This window comes from Dermochelys coriacea, chromosome 3, assembly GCF_009764565.3.
Source record: "Dermochelys coriacea isolate rDerCor1 chromosome 3, rDerCor1.pri.v4, whole genome shotgun sequence".
NCBI classification, from domain to species: Eukaryota; Metazoa; Chordata; order Testudines; family Dermochelyidae; genus Dermochelys; species Dermochelys coriacea.
This window is the reverse complement of record NC_050070.1, coordinates 163,408,078-163,425,966: the sequence shown is the minus strand read 5'-3', so window position 1 is coordinate 163,425,966 and position 17,889 is coordinate 163,408,078. Positions and strand designations below refer to the sequence as shown.

The 17,889-nt window shown below is 37.1% G+C and overlaps 1 protein-coding gene and 1 pseudogene across 8 annotated transcripts in view; both read left to right on the top strand.

The window, feature by feature from the left end:
• Window positions 1–17,889, top strand: part of MARK1 (microtubule affinity regulating kinase 1) — a 114,528-nt gene that overhangs the window by 78,786 nt on the left and 17,853 nt on the right. For 4 of the 8 annotated variants that reach the window (XM_038393904.2, XM_038393902.2, XM_043511733.1 and 1 more), the window contains exons 8-14: window positions 2,259–2,495; window positions 2,573–2,692; window positions 8,528–8,627; window positions 9,271–9,383; window positions 11,695–11,848; window positions 13,206–13,399; window positions 17,317–17,417. In XM_038393904.2, coding sequence (XP_038249832.1) covers window positions 2,259–2,495; window positions 2,573–2,692; window positions 8,528–8,627; window positions 9,271–9,383; window positions 11,695–11,848; window positions 13,206–13,399; window positions 17,317–17,417 — 1,019 coding nt within the window. Of the gene's footprint in view, window positions 1–2,258; window positions 2,496–2,572; window positions 2,693–8,527; window positions 8,628–9,270; window positions 9,384–11,694; window positions 11,870–13,205; window positions 13,400–17,316; window positions 17,418–17,889 lie in introns of all 8 variants that reach the window. The other 4 variants (XM_038393900.2, XM_038393903.2, XM_038393899.2 and 1 more) reach the window with 1 other exon arrangement.
• LOC119854107 lies at window positions 13,568–13,742 on the top strand (annotated as a pseudogene).

Sequence of the window (17,889 nt, the reverse complement as noted above, 5' to 3'; positions counted from 1 at the left end):
ATTAGAGACATGTTAATTGTACTTATACATTTTTGATAAATTTCCCTGTCCTCTGCTCTCTAATAAGCCCGGGCCTAATCTAACATTCCAAATCCCTGAGATGATTTAAATAATCAACCTTGCAGAAAAGTATTTCCTCCTCCACTCAGCTGTGCCATTTCCTCCAAAGTTGCACCTGTGTGTGACCAGGTATGGCAGGATTCAATGCTGGGATACTAACAGTGGCTGTAGATATTAAAATGTGACAGCCTTAAAGTCTAATGTCTTGAGCTATTCCAGGGTTAGACTTGAGAACTTTATGCCATTTGGAAACGGGAGGTTCCTGGCTTCCCAATGGGACCCAGCACTTACTTTAATTCCATAAAGTCATGAGACATTGGATGTTTTCTATTTTTGATTATTTATAGAGGTGTGTTTTATATTAATTCTGAATTTCTCTCCCTCTGAGGCATATACAGTTGTACTCATGGTAACTAAGGTTCCTGGCTTTGCAGGGAGTGGGATACTAGAAATAATCAAAATCAAACTGCTTAGGAACATTTTACAGGTTTTTAAAACAGTTTTCTCCTTAATACATGGCGTATCCAAATGATGAGGGAATGCTGTGGTATGAAGATTTTCTTTAGCACTTGTTTGTGTTGACCTGCATAACTCATTGTGGCTTCACTACTCCTGAGTAATGTGACTGCCACAAACTCAAGCTGACAAAACTTTTATAGTAACTATCCTATAGTCCACCTTTGTAAATACACACAGCACATTACTGAAGTGCAAATGTTTCCGAGATTTGCCTGGCTGCTGCTGCTGCTATTAAAACATGCTGAGTAATGATGGAGGAGGGGAAAGGTGAAGGATGCTGAAATAAAATACAAAAAGTACAATGAAATATCTATTGTCCAAGCAGACACTTGTGTTTTAAAGTCCTAAATGAGGGTAGAAAAAAATGGAAGTTTTTAAAATTTAAGATGGATTTATTTATTTAAAATAAAACATTATTTAAATTATTTTTCTTTTAAAAAATAAACCTGTTTAAAAATTAAGTAAGGCTTAAACTTACTATAATTAAATTTAAGTAATTTAAGCAATACATATTTGTTGCAGAAGTTTTTAAAGAAAGTCAAACCACTGAACTATGGAAGTCACTGGCTAGGCACCCGGAACCATTTGTTGAAGTGCCAAATCAGCTTTTGATAGCAGTAACCTCTTCTCCTAGTGCAGAGAATATTTTCTTCATTTCAGTTTATCCAAGTAATATAGTTCAAAGACTAATCTGACTGAGAGTTGAAAAAACAAGGAAAACTTGTTTTCCTCTTCCAGTCTTTAAATAAAAATGAGGTATGAGAGGATGATCAGCTAGATCTAAAAATCTAGAAGGACATGGTGACCAGAAACAATCAGTTAAATTTACTAACTAAAGATACCTCCTTTGTCTAATAAATCAGTTAGTTTTGCATGCAAAACTTGTTTTGATCAACTTTTCTTCTTACGTATGCAGCATGTTTAAGGTAGTTCTATTTAACTGATAAAAACAATATTATAATGCTATTTTCGTGCAGTTACTTGAATTCCAGTTTCATCCAAATGCAGCGTGACATAAATCACAAGTAAATAATTAATCATCTAGTAAATAAGAAATGCATCATTCACTATTTTCTAACACAATAAAAAATGTAAAAAATAAGAATAAATATCTTAATCTACGTAACTGCTTAAATAAATGGATATAGATGTAGTGTATCCTCCGAGTTAGCAAAATGTACCAAGTTTAGTGTAAAAGCTATACTTAATTGCAAATCAACATGCTTTACTAATCAATGAGAATCAACCCCTTTTCTTTCCACACCCTATCCATACTCATGGCAACATGCCTGGGACTCCATTTATATCCTTTGGAAGCAAACCGGTTAAGCCTTCTAGGCCAAAGCTTTCAATTTAGAACCACTAGATTGCTTTTGAATTCACAGTCAACTAGTTTTAACTGCTATCTAGCTTTATGCACTGAAAATTATTGTCTGAACAATAAATCCTTTGAATTTAACTTTATCTGCACCTCAAAATTGGACTCCGAATATTTTAAATAGCAATACTCTAAGTAGTGCATTCACAGGGTTTGTTTCCTTTGTTCTCTAATGTCAAACAGTCAAACTATATATTTTGGAAAATGTAACTTTTCTTATCAACAAATGATGCACATTTATATGTTGATCTTCATTGTGATGTATAAATTTGGTCTTTTTCTTTCAATATTTTTCTCTTAGGCAGAAAACCTTCTACTTGATGCAGACATGAACATTAAAATTGCAGATTTTGGTTTTAGTAATGAATTTACAATTGGTAACAAACTAGACACTTTTTGTGGAAGCCCACCCTATGCTGCTCCTGAACTTTTTCAAGGAAAGAAATATGATGGCCCAGAGGTAGATGTATGGAGTCTTGGAGTTATTCTTTACACACTAGTCAGTGGCTCCTTGCCATTCGATGGTCAGAATTTAAAGGTACAGTTGAAATTTGACATCTCAATTTCAATTTGCTAACTTTTCAGTGTCAAGAATATATTTTCTTTTCTGTCTAGGAACTGAGGGAGCGAGTATTGCGGGGGAAGTACCGTATTCCATTCTATATGTCCACAGACTGTGAAAATCTACTGAAAAAACTATTGGTACTGAATCCAATAAAACGAGGGAGCTTAGAAGTAAGTAATTTCTTTCTGAAATTATCTTCACAGCAAGAATGAACTACTTACTCCAATAACCAGATAGGACATTGTTTTTGAAAGCGAGAGCCCACTTTATTTCTGTTGTAGAGGTCTGCATTGCCTAGGATTGTCAGGAAGCATTGCAGAGGGCAGCGCAGTTTGAATATGAGGCGAGGCCGTGGAGTCTTTTCCCTTTCTTAACTTTTGGCTGATCAAAGGACTGTCACTTTAAGAGCATTACAAAGTGCAAACTGCTTCCATTTGCTTCTTGCAAATGATCAAACATGGACCTAGTTCAAAAAAATGTGGAAAGGAGAATGGAGTTGTAGATGCCTGGTTTGGGGAACATTTTTTGGTTGAGGAAAAACAAAAAGCAATACGAAGCAATGCCCCAAAACTTCTTGCCATGACTTAAAATTGCTAGCCTACTGCCTGGAGGGTAGAGGCAAGTTGAATAGCTCTGACTAGAATGGGAAATGAGTTTTCATTTGTTTGGTATCAAAAACACAAATATTAAAAGCCATTACAATGGTAAACTTGATAGTTGTTAGCTAGTTTTGCTTAATCTTGTTTCCTCTCCTAATTTCCTGGGCATTAATAATTTTATTTCCTGGTAACAAAGAAATAATACTATTGGTTCTGTCCTGTCCTTCAGCTACAAATCTATTTCATGAGAATCCACACTGAACTGAGTCATGCTGTTTGGTCTGTAAAAATGTATGCCAGATTTACCAGGAGTGAGGGAATCTGGTTTTAAGCAGTTATTTAACAGTTTTGTAAGGTGCTTCAAAATGTACAATTTAGTCAGGTAGTTCAATTAAAATGCTGTTTCCTGTGACAGCATATATTTGCTGATTGGTGTAATATCCTACATCATCTCTGAAGCCAAATATTTTATTTGTGTATAGATTCAGACCACAAATCTAATTGCTGTTTTATATTGCTTTTGGAGATCTGTGGCAAAGAAAGATTTATTATTTGATGATGCCCATCCAGTATCAGAAATAAAAAGTACAACAAATGATAAAATGTTTTGAGGTACAATGTGCATTAGTCACTAGTGACCTTTATTTCATCTTCACGTATTTGCTTTCCTAGCAGAGGATGATGTTCCAGAGAATTCATCCCATTTAAGTAGTTTTTTCTTTCCAGTGTAGTGATTTGAGCTTTCTTGCATGCCTGTCTAGGAAGCATATTCATAGTGAGCTATGCTTGTATACTGCTTTTTCTTTCAAGCTGGGCTTACTTTGTGATTTGTCACAAGCATTTTTCATTTCAGAATAACTGCTGTGTTCAGCAGTTGGATGGAAGTTGGGTAATGGCATCTTCTGATTGGCGGATTGTCATAAATTACATTATATTCCTGCCTAGAGAATACATTGATAAGAGCTTAGTCACTGCAAGAAACTGAAAGGCTGACTTCAGAATGATTGGCTTCTTCCAGCCATCCATTTATAAGTTTCTTCTTGTAAAGAGATTCAGGTCTAGCACTTGAGACTAAAGATTCTTGGAAACCCTGTAGGCATAACTTGGCTCCTCAGTGTTTGAGTATGACAGTCATATACTCCTATTCTTTGAAACCCATCATTGTCCCTGTAGAGTGCTGCTGATGGCAGCCATACAGGAGCCTGCTTTTTTGGGGTAGAAAATGGGTTACTGCCAAATATCTGCGAAAAGGGAGTGAATAAACTATCTGAGGCATTCTTGAAATGAAACATTGGGCAAGAATCCATCCTTTAATTTGAAGGAGAGCACCATCACAAAAATGCATTTTATTAATGAGATATGAAGTATTATTTGGGGTGAAAAGTTTAGGGTACATGGCTTGGAAAGAAATTTATATATCTGCCTGAGTGCTGCTTCTAGTCCTCTTCAGCATGTTACTTATAGGGACAAAATCGGCTCACATTTCCATCAGAAAATGCTGCACTTATTACTGTTACAATTAATATATATGGTTATTGGAACTGGAAAAGATATGAGAATATTTTTCTCTTTTTAGTTTGTGTGTTTTGACAGTATTTTGTTTAGTCAGCGTTACTCTTTTGTTAATGTCATTTGTTGTTTCTGAGCCATGCACTAGCATTACACTCTCATAGTGCTCTGGTAAGAGATCTGGTGTGTGTTTTTTCCCCAAGAGGGTGTTTACCATTAACAGCAGCCGTAAAATTGGAACGGAAGAAACAGCGCCCCAAGTAGTAGGCTTAGCCGTTGGGCTGGTATGTGCTATGTAAATATTATAAACCTTGTTTGTGTAGGCCTTTTCCATACGAACAGGGAAGCATATTTTAAAAGTAGGAAAATGTTGTTTTACGATCACAAATGTTGATGGGATATTTAGGGCAGCATTTCTCAAATGTGGCCACCAGGGGCTTGTCTTGCAGCCATAGCCTCCTAGGCTGTGGTGGGGGGGAAGGCAAAGTAGAGTCCCCTCCCTCTCTCTGTTGCTCCTGGACGCTGGGTTCAGCAGCAGGGGTTGGGTCCTGCCCCCCTCTGGAGACACCTGGGGCCCAACGCTGGAGGAGCAGACAGCCAGTGAGTTCCCCACCTTCCCATTTGTGGTGGGGCTCAGGATTTGGGCTTCAGCCCTGAGGTGGCGGGGCAGCAGGCTCTGGCTACGACGGGGCTTTGGGCTCCAGCCCTGGGCTCTAGCTATGCAGTGGCAGGCCCTGGGCTCCAGTTGGGGGCCTTCGGGCTCTTGCCGCAGGGCTTCAGGCTCTAGCCCGCCCCCACCCCCCACTGCCTCCCCATCTCCCCCGGCCCCCACTGCCTCCCCCAACCCTCTATCCAGGGCTTAATTTGTCCCCAGGCTTGCCAGGGCTGAGTAAGTCTGCTGTGAAAAGTGATGCTTGTAGTTTGTAAATATCACTTTTCACAACAGACATATTAGCTAGCAATAAATAAATTACAATGATTTGGACATGTATATGTTCATATTTATTTGGTTTTCCTAAAGCTAATCAAGTATTTTAGGAAAAAGTGTGAGAGCACGCCGCACTCTGAGAACCCCTGATTTAGGGGCGGGTACAATACCAGAAAGTACTTGGAACTTTTTTAAATTGACAAGATTCCAATTTCTCTAAAAGAAAAAAAGAGGTAGGGAAATTGCCACAGGGCAGATTTACAGTTACAAAGAATAACAAAATGAATGTTTCTGAGACTAGCAAATCTCAAACCAAGCCAGAACATTACTAGATCGTGTTCCCTAAGACTTCAGGCAAAGTGCACTGCACAGCATCTAGTCAGTTGAAATACAGTTTGGGTTGGTAATCCGATTTTAAAATATCCTGACTAAGGCCGTTGCTGTACAATTAGCTGACCAAAAGCCAGACTGAACTCCCTAAAAATGTAATATTGATCCTTTTGAGGCTAGATCATCTCCACACGCTTTAAAAGTGCTTTATTGCAAGTGGGCTTTTTTGGATATTGAACAGTAACTAGATAATACCTCTAAAGTAATATACTTAATTGACAAAAATTAGTGAATTTTAGCTTAAAAACATACCCATCTTTAAAAGATGGAGGACTAGATTAGAGAAGCTTTGAACCAAAGATCTGAATAGCAAGGAGAGGGACAAAACTAAGGGCACTGCATCAGAAATGGTATTGGTTCAGTCATGTTGCTGGAAGGTCTAGTGGGGATGGAGGGGAGGAATGGGATACTTCTCAGAAGGGTGGTTCCTCTTGGCCAAAAATATCATTGTAGAAACAGTGAGGATTTGCATTCCTGCTCCATTTGCTGAGGATACTACTAAAAAACTGAAGGATTCCAACATCTTCTGTCTGTTGTGAACTTTGCAGTCAGATAGTAATAGTTCTGGCGACAACCATGTGATAAGACTCCTTGTAAATAATCATTTGACTCTGTGGCCGGAAGACAGCAGCAGTTTGTGTCCATTAGCAAAAATTATTATGAAAATTTATTTCTGAGGCAGAATTTTAATCATATATCTGGTGATCTTACAGTCAGCAAAACATCAGTTGGCTAATAAGTGAATAATAATAACAATAAGCTAATATCTGAATAGCTGTTTTTAAGATTTTGTTCTTTGTACTATTAATAGTAGTAAGACAAATATGGGACTTTAGTTTGGCAGCCATGTAGTAGTGCAAGACACCATGTTACATCCTAGGAAAATTGAGCCTTTCTCTTAGTGGGATTCAACTGATGTGTTTTGTGGAGGTGACATTTTTGGAGGGGGGGAGGGTAGATTGGTGGTCACATCTTTTTTGGCAATCTGGAGAGCGGCATTTTGTGTCGATCTTTAAAGAGGCTTTGCTACCTGTCATTGTAGCTGAAGGAAAAGCATTGTTTCTAGCTATTCAGCAGGAGGTAGGTATGTTGAAGGAGCAAATTTGGTGGAGCTTTGGGATTCCCTCTGAATAATTCTTCAGGAATGGCAAGGTGTATCAGGAAGAAATCTCCCAAAAATGCATAGATATAGTCTAATAAAATTAAAGATGGTTGCATGGCATGGAAATAGTTAAATGAAAAGTTTGTTCTTGAGATGAACTGTGAATATGTTTTGAAACGAGACAATCCGCAGGAAAAGATGAATGGTCATAGCCAATGTTTATTGCCCTTTCTGGCAAAGGACAACAGTCACTTGGGAACATAGTGGCATTTCTACAAAGGCTCTTAAATTATTTGAAGAAATTGTAGTTATAATTTATTTCAAAACAATTTTTGTTTTGCAGTAGCACATAGAAGTCTCAACCAAACTCAGGGTCCCGTTGTACTAGGTAATGTCCAAGCAGAGAATATGAGAGAGACAGATACGGGAGGCAGAGACAGGGATTCAACATCCAATCATAATGATGATTAGTAAATGTACTGTTATACGATTTTTTTTTTTTATAATCTGATTGGGAGGGTTATTTATTTGTTTTAATACATGTTAAATATTTTAAGGGGTAAGGGAGAAAGTAAGGGGGGGATGAATGTATTGGAACAAAGGAGTGTAGAAGACAAGGACATGGAAGAAGAGATGGGGGAGCAAAGGAAATAGAAGAGTATTGAGGGTACAAGGAGTGGAGGGACAGTTAAGAAGAGTGTGAGAGGAGGTCAGAATAAACAGCTCATCAGAAAACAACATAATGCCCAGAGTATAAACTGGAAGCATCAGTCCAGCATCACCAGAGATACACTAATGCAGCTCCAGCTGTGCACACTGAAGGGAGTCCTTCTTTGCTCCTGAGCAGGGTAATTGCAGCCACTGAGCCTTCATTAGATGCTGCTGCTTGACCCTTTTTGCCTTAGACAAATATGACATGCATGTCAGACTGTAACCTGTGCGTGTAAAGATGTACAGTAATAGAATATTCTTATGAGATAATAACAGAGCATAATACTGTAATTTCATTTTTTTCTTTGAAAATCCTTGTAGAAAATTATAGCGATAGAAAGAGCCTATTAAGCTAGCAGGGCTCCATCTCAAGGTATAAGTTGCAGATAATTCCCTAAAAATTCCCTTAAACGTCTGTCCTAATAGCAATCACTGGTTTATTATTATGGTAGCTATATAAAAGGGCAACTTATGTCCGTCTTTTCATCATGCAGATAATGGTAGCTTTTGAGCACTGCTATGATACAAGATCTCCGTTTATAAAGGTTCTATTCGTGGTTAGTTAATTGGCCAAGCAGTTTTGTTGTCATTCACATAGGTATATATTTGTTGATGCTGGAACTAAGAAACGTCTTGTTTTCTAAACCAGAGCTTACAGGGGTTGATTCAATTCCTATTAAAATCAATGGGAGACTTTCAGTTTACTTTTAAGCCCTAATTGAATAAACAGTGTAATGCTTTAGCTGAGATTTGTTCAATTTCCTAGCAAATTATGAAGGATCGGTGGATGAATGTTGGCCATGAAGAGGAAGAATTAAAGCCATATACTGAGCCAGAACCAGATTTTAATGACACCAAAAGAATAGGTAAGGATTTTCATTTTATGTGGAAATAGATAAATGTTTTATTGCAAGTAAAACAATTTGATAGCAAGTGCCACAAAAGGAATTGGTTTATTACAAAAGTAAAATGTATTTGCTATTTATTTAAATGAGAAACTTCAACTTAGTCTCAGTGCTCTTTCTAGAGCTACTTTGTGCTTTTGCCAGATTAGGTATAGTTTAGTTTATTCATTTAAGTAGCATAGGTACAAAGTTTTCAAGAAAGTAGTAACATTGAAAACAATGGAGCTATAAGAAAAGGGGTACTTGTGGCATCTTAGAGACTAACAAATTTATTTGAGCATAAGCTTTCGTTCAGCTCACCAAAGCTTATGCTCAAATAAATTTGTTAATCTCTAAAGTGCCACAAGTACTCCTTTTCTTTTTGCAAATACAGAATAACATGGCTGCTACTCTGAAACCTGTCCCAATGGAGCTTTAGTCTTTTCATTCCTGAACAATAAATACAATGTAGATGCATTTGAATTATAGAATCATCAGTTATCTAATGTTATGTTTTCCATTTTCGGTGTAGATACATTGTCAAGAATCTCTAGGGCACTTGTCCTGCTAAGAATGGCTGGCTGGCTGGCTGGCTATTTATTTATTTATTTTATTTTATTTATAGACATAATGGTCACTATGGGTTTTTCAAGAGAGGAGATCCATGAGTCTTTAGTAAAGCAAAAGTATGATGAAGTCATGGCTACTTACCTGCTTCTAGGCAGAAAACCACCTGAAGTAAGTTTTATCTAACTTACATCTGCCAGTTTGAGTTTTAAATCTAGTTGTACTGAACATGCCCTATTTGTTGTTTTCATTTTATAATCACCTTGTATAAGACTTTCAGAAGCTAGTTTAGCTTGGGTTGGGTGACAGTTCATTTATGCTCTGACTTTGCTTCGCAGACTTGGATTAAGTGTGTTTTAACAAACAAATAAAATGTAATTGTCCCCATATTTTACGTTTCAAGACAGTTAGTCATTGTACGTGATTTGATGATATTCAGGAGAGGTCTAAGAACATAACAACCATGGCATTAATGATCAGGATTGAGTTTCTTTGGCAGTGGTGGTGGTTTATATGGAAAATTACACAACACTTGGAAATTTAGCTCTATTCATTGTTGTCCGTTGGGTCCCTTAAAATTATGGAATTGGAGAGAGGTGAGAAATCCACTACTCAAAGTGAAGGGACTTACTGAGGTCCTGATCCAAAACCTGTTAAGTTCCCAAGCATCTTTCTATAGACTTCAGTGGGTTTTGGATCTGGTCCTAAGTGTCTTATGGAAATAACAGACATCAGTTAAAAAAAAAAATCATTACAAATAAAATTGTTTATGAAATATTCACTGGGCAAAGTGATGAATCCTGTGCAGTCTGGTTAATTGTAAATCGGCGTCATCTCCCCTTGGCTTCTCTTGGCCTCCTAAAGGCAATTTAGGATGAAAGAGACTGAATAACACTCTTCTGCAGTACTGCCTCAGCCACACCAAGAATTAATGAGCAGGAGATGACTATTCAGACCTTGAGAGGTTGGCTAATCCTATGTGATAAATGCACTGGGACCTGGCCAGTTTCTTAGCAGTTTGCGATGCCACTGAAGAGTGCTAAGCCAGGGAGCAGGAAGTGTTTCTAGTTACTGGGTGTGCAATTTGACTTGGAAATTTTAGGAGGGACTTAATCGCAATTAATCTTCCTGCACAGTCTGCTGTTGTCCCTTAGTGTAGAATTCTAAGTGACAAGTACTTTGAGATGAGTACTCTGTTCTAAGGATTAAATTATTACGGTTATCTCATTCATTGACACATGCAAGTCTAGATGGTCTGAGGTTTGAATTGGTTTCTGTAAATATATTGTTTATAAACTACTAGCTTTTATTATGCACAAATGGTGTTAAGTGACAGGAAAAAATGTTACATTTAAACTTAAGTGCAATATATATTAACTGTGAAATACAAATAGAAAAACAGAAAATGTAATATTTCACGATAGCAGTAATTCTTACAAAATACTGAGTTTGGGTACACTATTTTGTTAAATATTTTAACTGAACAAGTGTGTATTTATCTTATTGTATTCTTAAAGAATTATGAGCCATTTCATCCTTTCGTGAGTTAATCCTGTACTGGGACTGGAAATACTCTCCAACTCTTGTGGAACTAGCAGAAATCTGATGATAACTTGAGATCTTCAGTGATCTCAATAGATCCAGCCACAGGCTGGGACCTTGCTCATGGAGGAACTTTGTTTCCACACTGCCTCCTAGCACTTCTTCATCTCTTTGACAGCATGGCTTTAATAAACTCATCCTCCAGTGCATTCCCTCACTAGCCATTGCCCACTCCAGAACTCTTGTACTTTGGTACAGAGTAGGAATCTGACAACTCTTTCCATCTAAGAAATGTCAGCATTTAAATTTAGACAATCACACTGCTATTAGTAACAGTTTTCTTTATAGTGCTTGTTAGAGTCTGTGAAGCCAAAGGCCGGAATTACCTAGGCCCAAAAAATGTGTTAAAGGCACTGAAACATCCTTCAGTCATTACTACTTGCTTTCCTAACCTAATTTCTGGACTTAAACTTTTATTCCAAGTTTGTTTGAAATGTTTTGAATTTGTTCTGATATTAAAAATGTTATCAACACAAAAAAAAAGCCTTAAAACTAGATAAAATATTGAGGTTCTCCTGGTTTTTCTTCTTTTAAATAACGCTCATCGTTCTGAGCTCTAATTGTACATTTTAAAACAAGTTCATTCATGTTTAGGCAGATGTAACTTGAGCATATTTGTAGGGGTATTATTGATTTTCACAATTCAGCATGGGCAGGATAAGCTTGGGCAGGATAGCAGAAGTTGAGTGTCCAGTCTTGAAGAAAATTAAATTTTAAAATAGGCAATTTTTTATTTTAGGTTATTTAATTTAAAAGCCTTAACGACCAAATCAAGGGCTTTTTATATAGAAATCCTTCACTATATGATGATATGGTAGTGCTGATAATGTTAATTTGTCTACATTTCAAAAATATTTAAAATGCTTTCTTATGCTTGTAGTTTGAAGGAAGTGAATCCCTGTCCAGTAGTAACCTGAGTCAAAGGTCTCGACCCAGCAGTGACCTCAACAACAGCTCTATGCAGTCTCCTGCTCACCTGAAAGTCCAGCGGAGTATATCGACCAATCAGAAACAACGACGGTTCAGTGATCATGGTGGGGATGACGTTCAAACAAGTAAAGTAACATACGCAATTTAAATCTGAGCGTGCAGTGTTTTGTGAGCCTGGCACTCCACCTCTCTGTGCATTTCCTGTGTGCCTCATCACACCACACCATGATGCTTCTTATCTGTACGAGCGCTTCTGTGGTAAATGTGGGCCAGCTTAATAGAACTGATCCTTTGGGGTTTGTTACTTTGGTGTAGCTATCACCTTCTTCTAAATTCTGTATGGAATTTAAATACCAGTTCTAATTTTTCTGTTTTAAAAAAAACTTATAGTTTTGAATCTAAAACAGTATATTGCAAATTCACAGTTCATCAGTTTGTGGGAGAGATCGTTAACTCCTGATCTGAATAAACTCCAAGACTGCAGGCTATTATGTTTTATAGTAAATACATTCTGAGACTGAAGGCCAAATTGTCAGGTTAGCCAGGGATCATCATTTTACAAAGTTATTGGGAAGCATCTTCAGGTGGTAGTAAGTATACAAAATGGAGTAAATATTCACATTTTAAATATGAAAAGGTTTTTTTAAAAAAAAAAAAACCAGGCAGTCAAATGCTAAAACTTTTTTATTGAGAAACTCTTGACCCTTTCCTCCTCCTATTATTTTGACTTCCGCCTCTCGCCAATCCTGTTCTTCCTGTACAGGTCAATCTTGGGGGTTTTCACAGAAGTAAATAATACATTGGGGCAGATCCTCAGCTAGTGCAAACTGTCAAACTCCATTGAAATAAAGGGAGTTTTCTGTTTTATACCAGCTGAGGATCTGCCCAGAAAGAACTGGGGGGGACCTTGGATTCCCCCAACATAAGCATAAAGTAAATTAAAATAGTTTTAATTTATTCTGTGGACAAAAGCTTTGCTCATGGGCTGAGGAGAGTGAGGATAGGATAGGCAGGCCATATGTCCAGTTTTAAGCTAAGCAGTCTTGCTTTTGTCCAGTTTGTCCCATCTGACACTAATGTAAAACCAGATGTGGCGTTATCTAGTATCGCGCATGGAGGACACCATTTTGAAGAGTGTGCTGCTCTGGTCTTGTCTGTGTGACTCCGCCCCTTTTGCCCTAATGCGTACGGGGATCCTGAACATGACCTCGCACAGATGGTGATTGCAAGGTCACACTGATGGAGATGGGGTCATACAGGTGGGAATGGGCCCACACCATTCCCAAATGTGTTGGATTGTCCAGTATTCTGGGAGGTAGCATATACACCAATCTTGCAGTCTTACAATCATTCCAAAGGTTTTTTTTCCCCACGTGTAGAGAATCATACTTCAGAGAACATATGACTGAGGGAGAAGCAATGATTGTTTTTAGATAGTATAATTTTGTTTTTATTTGACAGTTGGTCCATCAATTCCTCCTGCTGTATCATACACAAAAAGAGCTCAGGCAAATAGTGTGGAAAGTGAACAGAAAGAGGAATGGGACAAAGATGTGTCGCGTAAACTTAGCAGCACTACAGTTGGATCCAAAGGAGAAATGGCGGCAAGTCCACTTGTAGGTCCAGAAAGAAAGAAAGCGCCTGCAATTCCAAGTGTGAGTGTGTTTTTTAAATCAGCTGGGGCAATATCTGCTGTATACTTGGCATCTTATATAGGCATTAGCCTTATATTAGTTAGTGAATATTCTGTTAACTGTGTATTTTGGTAGCTCATTCCTGTATACTAATAAGAAGCTATGCTGTATATGCTTTTTAAAAATAAAATAATTGATCTTCTAAGTTATATCTGTTCTTTTCAGTTTAATATCTGATATGTCCTTTATTTGAGGATGGTATATTAAATTGATTTTTCAAACAGGGCGCTGGAATAGGAGCTTGCTCTGTTCACCCCAGGCATTGACCTGTTGTTGCGATGTCTCCGGGAATGATGAATCTCCTTTTGGGGTGAATAAAATAAACAAAATAAAAGCTTCCAGACAGCCGTTGGACTAGTTATTGGAAGCATATTTTCTTATTCTTTAATATTCTAACCTAAAATGTTTGGCAGGCTTGTGCAGTATAATGGATCTTCAGGGCATACAGTCAAAATTTTTTTGCTTGTTACCTTTACAGGAATTCCTAATACCTCATTTAAAAACATGAACTCAGAATAAGAAAATTACTTGTAGTACAAAAGTCTCAGATTTTGTAATACGAATCAAACCTGTGCTGTTTTTTTCAAGAGAAGACAAAAACTGGTTAAGTATCAAGATAGAAGTGCTTGTACAGTGCGGTCAGGCAAAAAGTATCCATGTGATAGATTGTAAGAATTTGCTTTTTCCATTGGGATTTAGTACACTGTGACCTCCATGTTGGATTCCAAGGATGGAATCCATGCCACTGCTGAAGAAATTCTCTCTTCAGACAAAATCAGCTTTTAAATCTGCTAAATTATAAGGATTCGTTCCTCTCACAGACAGTGTCTGCAATACGTCACATAGCTGCTTTTAAACCTTTTGTTTTATTTTTAAAAATCTATCCCTGGGGGGGACTCAAAGTGGTGGCTGTGTGGAACATGTACTGGAACTTTTTGTCCTGTGAGATTAGATTTCATTGGATTTTAAATCTTCCATGCTTTCCCAAAACTGTATCTCCCAAAAACTGATTATGCTGATGTGTGTTGTAAACTGATATGTCAAAAGCATTTCTTTGCTTACAGTGAACTAATTAAATAAAGTATCCTAGTGATAGAGTGAGAAATTGATTTACTTGCTGCTAATCACTACAGTGATTGTTCATTGTAAATCTGTTACTATTTTAGAGCACTTGTGAAAGAGATTTCATGATGAGTGAGATTAAGTTGTAGTGACATCTGATATTACAGCTGTAGTTAAGGTTGAACAACCATTTCCTTTATAAATTCCCTCTTTCTATATAACTTGTTTGTAAAAAATTAATTTTTAACTGTAATTTGCCAAAGAGGGATGGGTTGAAAAAAATTCACCCATTTCTGAATCATTTTAAGACTAACGTGGTGGTGGGAAAGACTAAATTTGTTAGAAAATGTTTATCGTCCCTAACACACACTTTGACTCCTATGCATCCGATGAATTGAGCTGTAGCTCACGAAAGCTTATGCTCTAATAAATTTGTTAGTCTCTAAGGTGCCACAAGTACTCCTTTTCTTTTTGCGAACACAGACTAACGCGGCTGCTACTCTGAAACCTGACTCCTAGTATGTAACAGTTTAGTTTAAAACCAAGTCTTGTGGTTGGTTAACCTATATTATAGAATAGCATTATATGAGGAAATGGTAAAGATTACTCAATAGTTCTTTGCTGTTTTTGCCTATGGTGTGAGGGGGGATAAAGGAGACAGTTGTACTGTATTCAAAACAGCATAACTTCAGTTTCTTTCAAGAGCAGCTTCAGCTTACTTTTAAAAGAGCATCAAAAAATGCAGTAGATTGACTTGAAAATGCAAACTCCTGTGCAACAATTCATACTTCAAGATTATCTGGGTCCAAAGGCCCCCTTGTTTGTAAATTTAAAAAAAAAAAGCACATTTCAAATATATCATTAAAAGAGTAAAAAATACGTAAGTCGGAAAGCATGTTTAAAAGAATACAACAAAACCTATGAAACTTTCAAGAGAGAAGAACCTGCTCTCTTCTTGGCTGTAAAGAACTATGCATGCCATGGCACTGTACAAATAAATATGCCTGTTTTTGGGCCTTTAACATTGATACATACGTATAACAAAAAGAAAAGGAGTACTTGGGGCACCTTAGAGACTAACAAATTTATTAGAGCATAAGCTTTCGTGAGCTACAGCTCACTTTTTTCCACCAAATGCATCCGATGAAGTGAGCTGTAGCTCACGAAAGCTTATGCTCTAATAAATTTGTTAGTCTCTAAGGTGCCACAAGTACTCCTTTTCTTTTTGCGAATACAGACTAACACGGCTGCTACTCTGAAACCTGTCGATAGGCATAACAGTAGTACTTGGAGATTTTTAAGAGCAGGTTGGACAAACACCTGTCATGGATGGTCTAGATAATACTTAGCCCTGCCTTGAGTGCAGGGGACTGGGCTAGAAGACCTCTCAAGGTCCCTTCCAGTCATACGATTTTATGATTCTACTACACACAATATTTAAAATTCATAGCAGCTATCCCAGATTTCCCATTGTGTATGAGATTTTTTTTTTTTATAATTTTAGAATGGATGAAAGTATGGATCTAAGTGTTCGTGTGCCTTGTCCTTGCTGAAGTAACTGTCTTATGAGTTAATAACAGTCTATTCTTCATGCTTTCCTGCGTTTACATAGATTGTGGGGTGTTTTAATCAGCCATGCTGAAATATAATCTGTATTAGTGTAGTATATTTTCTAGAACACTTTACAAGATGTACTGCATGTTTACGAACTTCATTCTATCTTATAGTACACTAATTATTTTAACATGTAATTATGAATTCATGTTAACCTGTCTGACTACACAAACATTTTGAAAAATCGAAATTCTATTAATCCTATCTAAAAATTGAAAATTTTACTTGAAATTTTTATACTATAAATAGCTCTTTAAGAGATAATTAGCTGCCAGAAACATTTTAAAAATAGGTTTTAGGTAGGAGAGCACATTTAACTAGCAAAAAAATGAGAATTTTTTTCTTACTATTAATATTACACATATTTATTTGGCACCCGTCACTGTGGTGGCTAAGGACAAAATCCTCCTCAGTTCTTGTTAATTCCTGACTTCAGCTGAATACTGACATTGAATACTGCAGTGCATATTGAAAGATTTTTGTCATTCTCAACAAAGGGCAACAAATTGTAGGATTGAAGCTCTGAGGGCAACTAAATCTACACAGGCAAGCCCTTAAACTTGCATGGAGTTCTGTTGACTTCAGTGTGACTTCTGTGTGGCTGTCCCAGTCGCATTGGATTATCAAGGCCTATAGGACTTCTTTATTGTGTGCAGGAATTGGATGTTAATAAAGCAAGTTTTCCCCTTAATTACACTTTTCCTTGCTTTTATTCGGTGAATTCCAGTGGAGCCTACACAGTATGGTGATGGGAGCATTAGAAATGGATAGATGATCAAATAAGTACTTCGTGTCAACAGATTTAATTAAGTTGTTCTATACATTTAATGTCTTCTCTCACACAGGCTAGAACAGTGGTTTTCAACTTGTGGTCCAAAGTCCCTGGGGGTCCGCAGACTATGTCTAAGGGGTCCATGAAAGATTGTTACCATAGAGCAGTGGTTTTCAACCTGTGATCTGTGGACCTGTGGGGGTCCACAGACTGTCTAAGATTTCCAAAGGGAACCACACCTCCATTCGAAATCTTTTAGAGATCTGCGAATGAAAAAAGGTCGAAAACCACTGGTCTGGAATTTAGATGCCACATTTTTAAATCAAATATATTCTAATATGCTGATTTGTTTTTTCTGGATAGCTTAATTTAAATTGTGTAAATATTAATTAACTGTATCTGTCTTTACTCATTTTTATTCTCCTTCTAGAACAATGTTTTTCCTGTTGGTGGAATGACCAGAAGGAACACATATGTTTGTGAGCGGTCTTCAGATCGCTATTCTGCGATACAGAATGGGAAAGATAACAGGTACTCAGTTGACTTAGCCAAAAATCTGAGAGTTTGTGCTGAGGTATGTCACAGGAGTTAAAACAAACATTTAGCCAATATACTTATGAAATATGCTGTGGTGTGGAGCAAGTTAAACTTTACACGTTTGTTTTATCTTGTAGAAAAGTTTGTGCCTGAATATTTGTCATATGTAGACAGATTATGATAAAGTTAGACAAATATTGTGATTCTGCTTTTAATCATCTCCAAGCAATAATATTGTCAGGAGTTGTCTCTATCACTGTACAAAGAGTACAAGAGAGAGACTGAAGAGTTTGCAATCTAAATAGACAAAACAATTCAGAAATAAAATATTCTGGAAGATCTAGAGGATGGCTCTTTCTTACACTATAAGAAAGGGGTTTTTTTTGTTTTGTTTTTTAAAGTTCCCTAATAACTGCTGAATAAGATGTAACTATTTAATTGACATAAAAGAGCTTTGTGAGTCTTG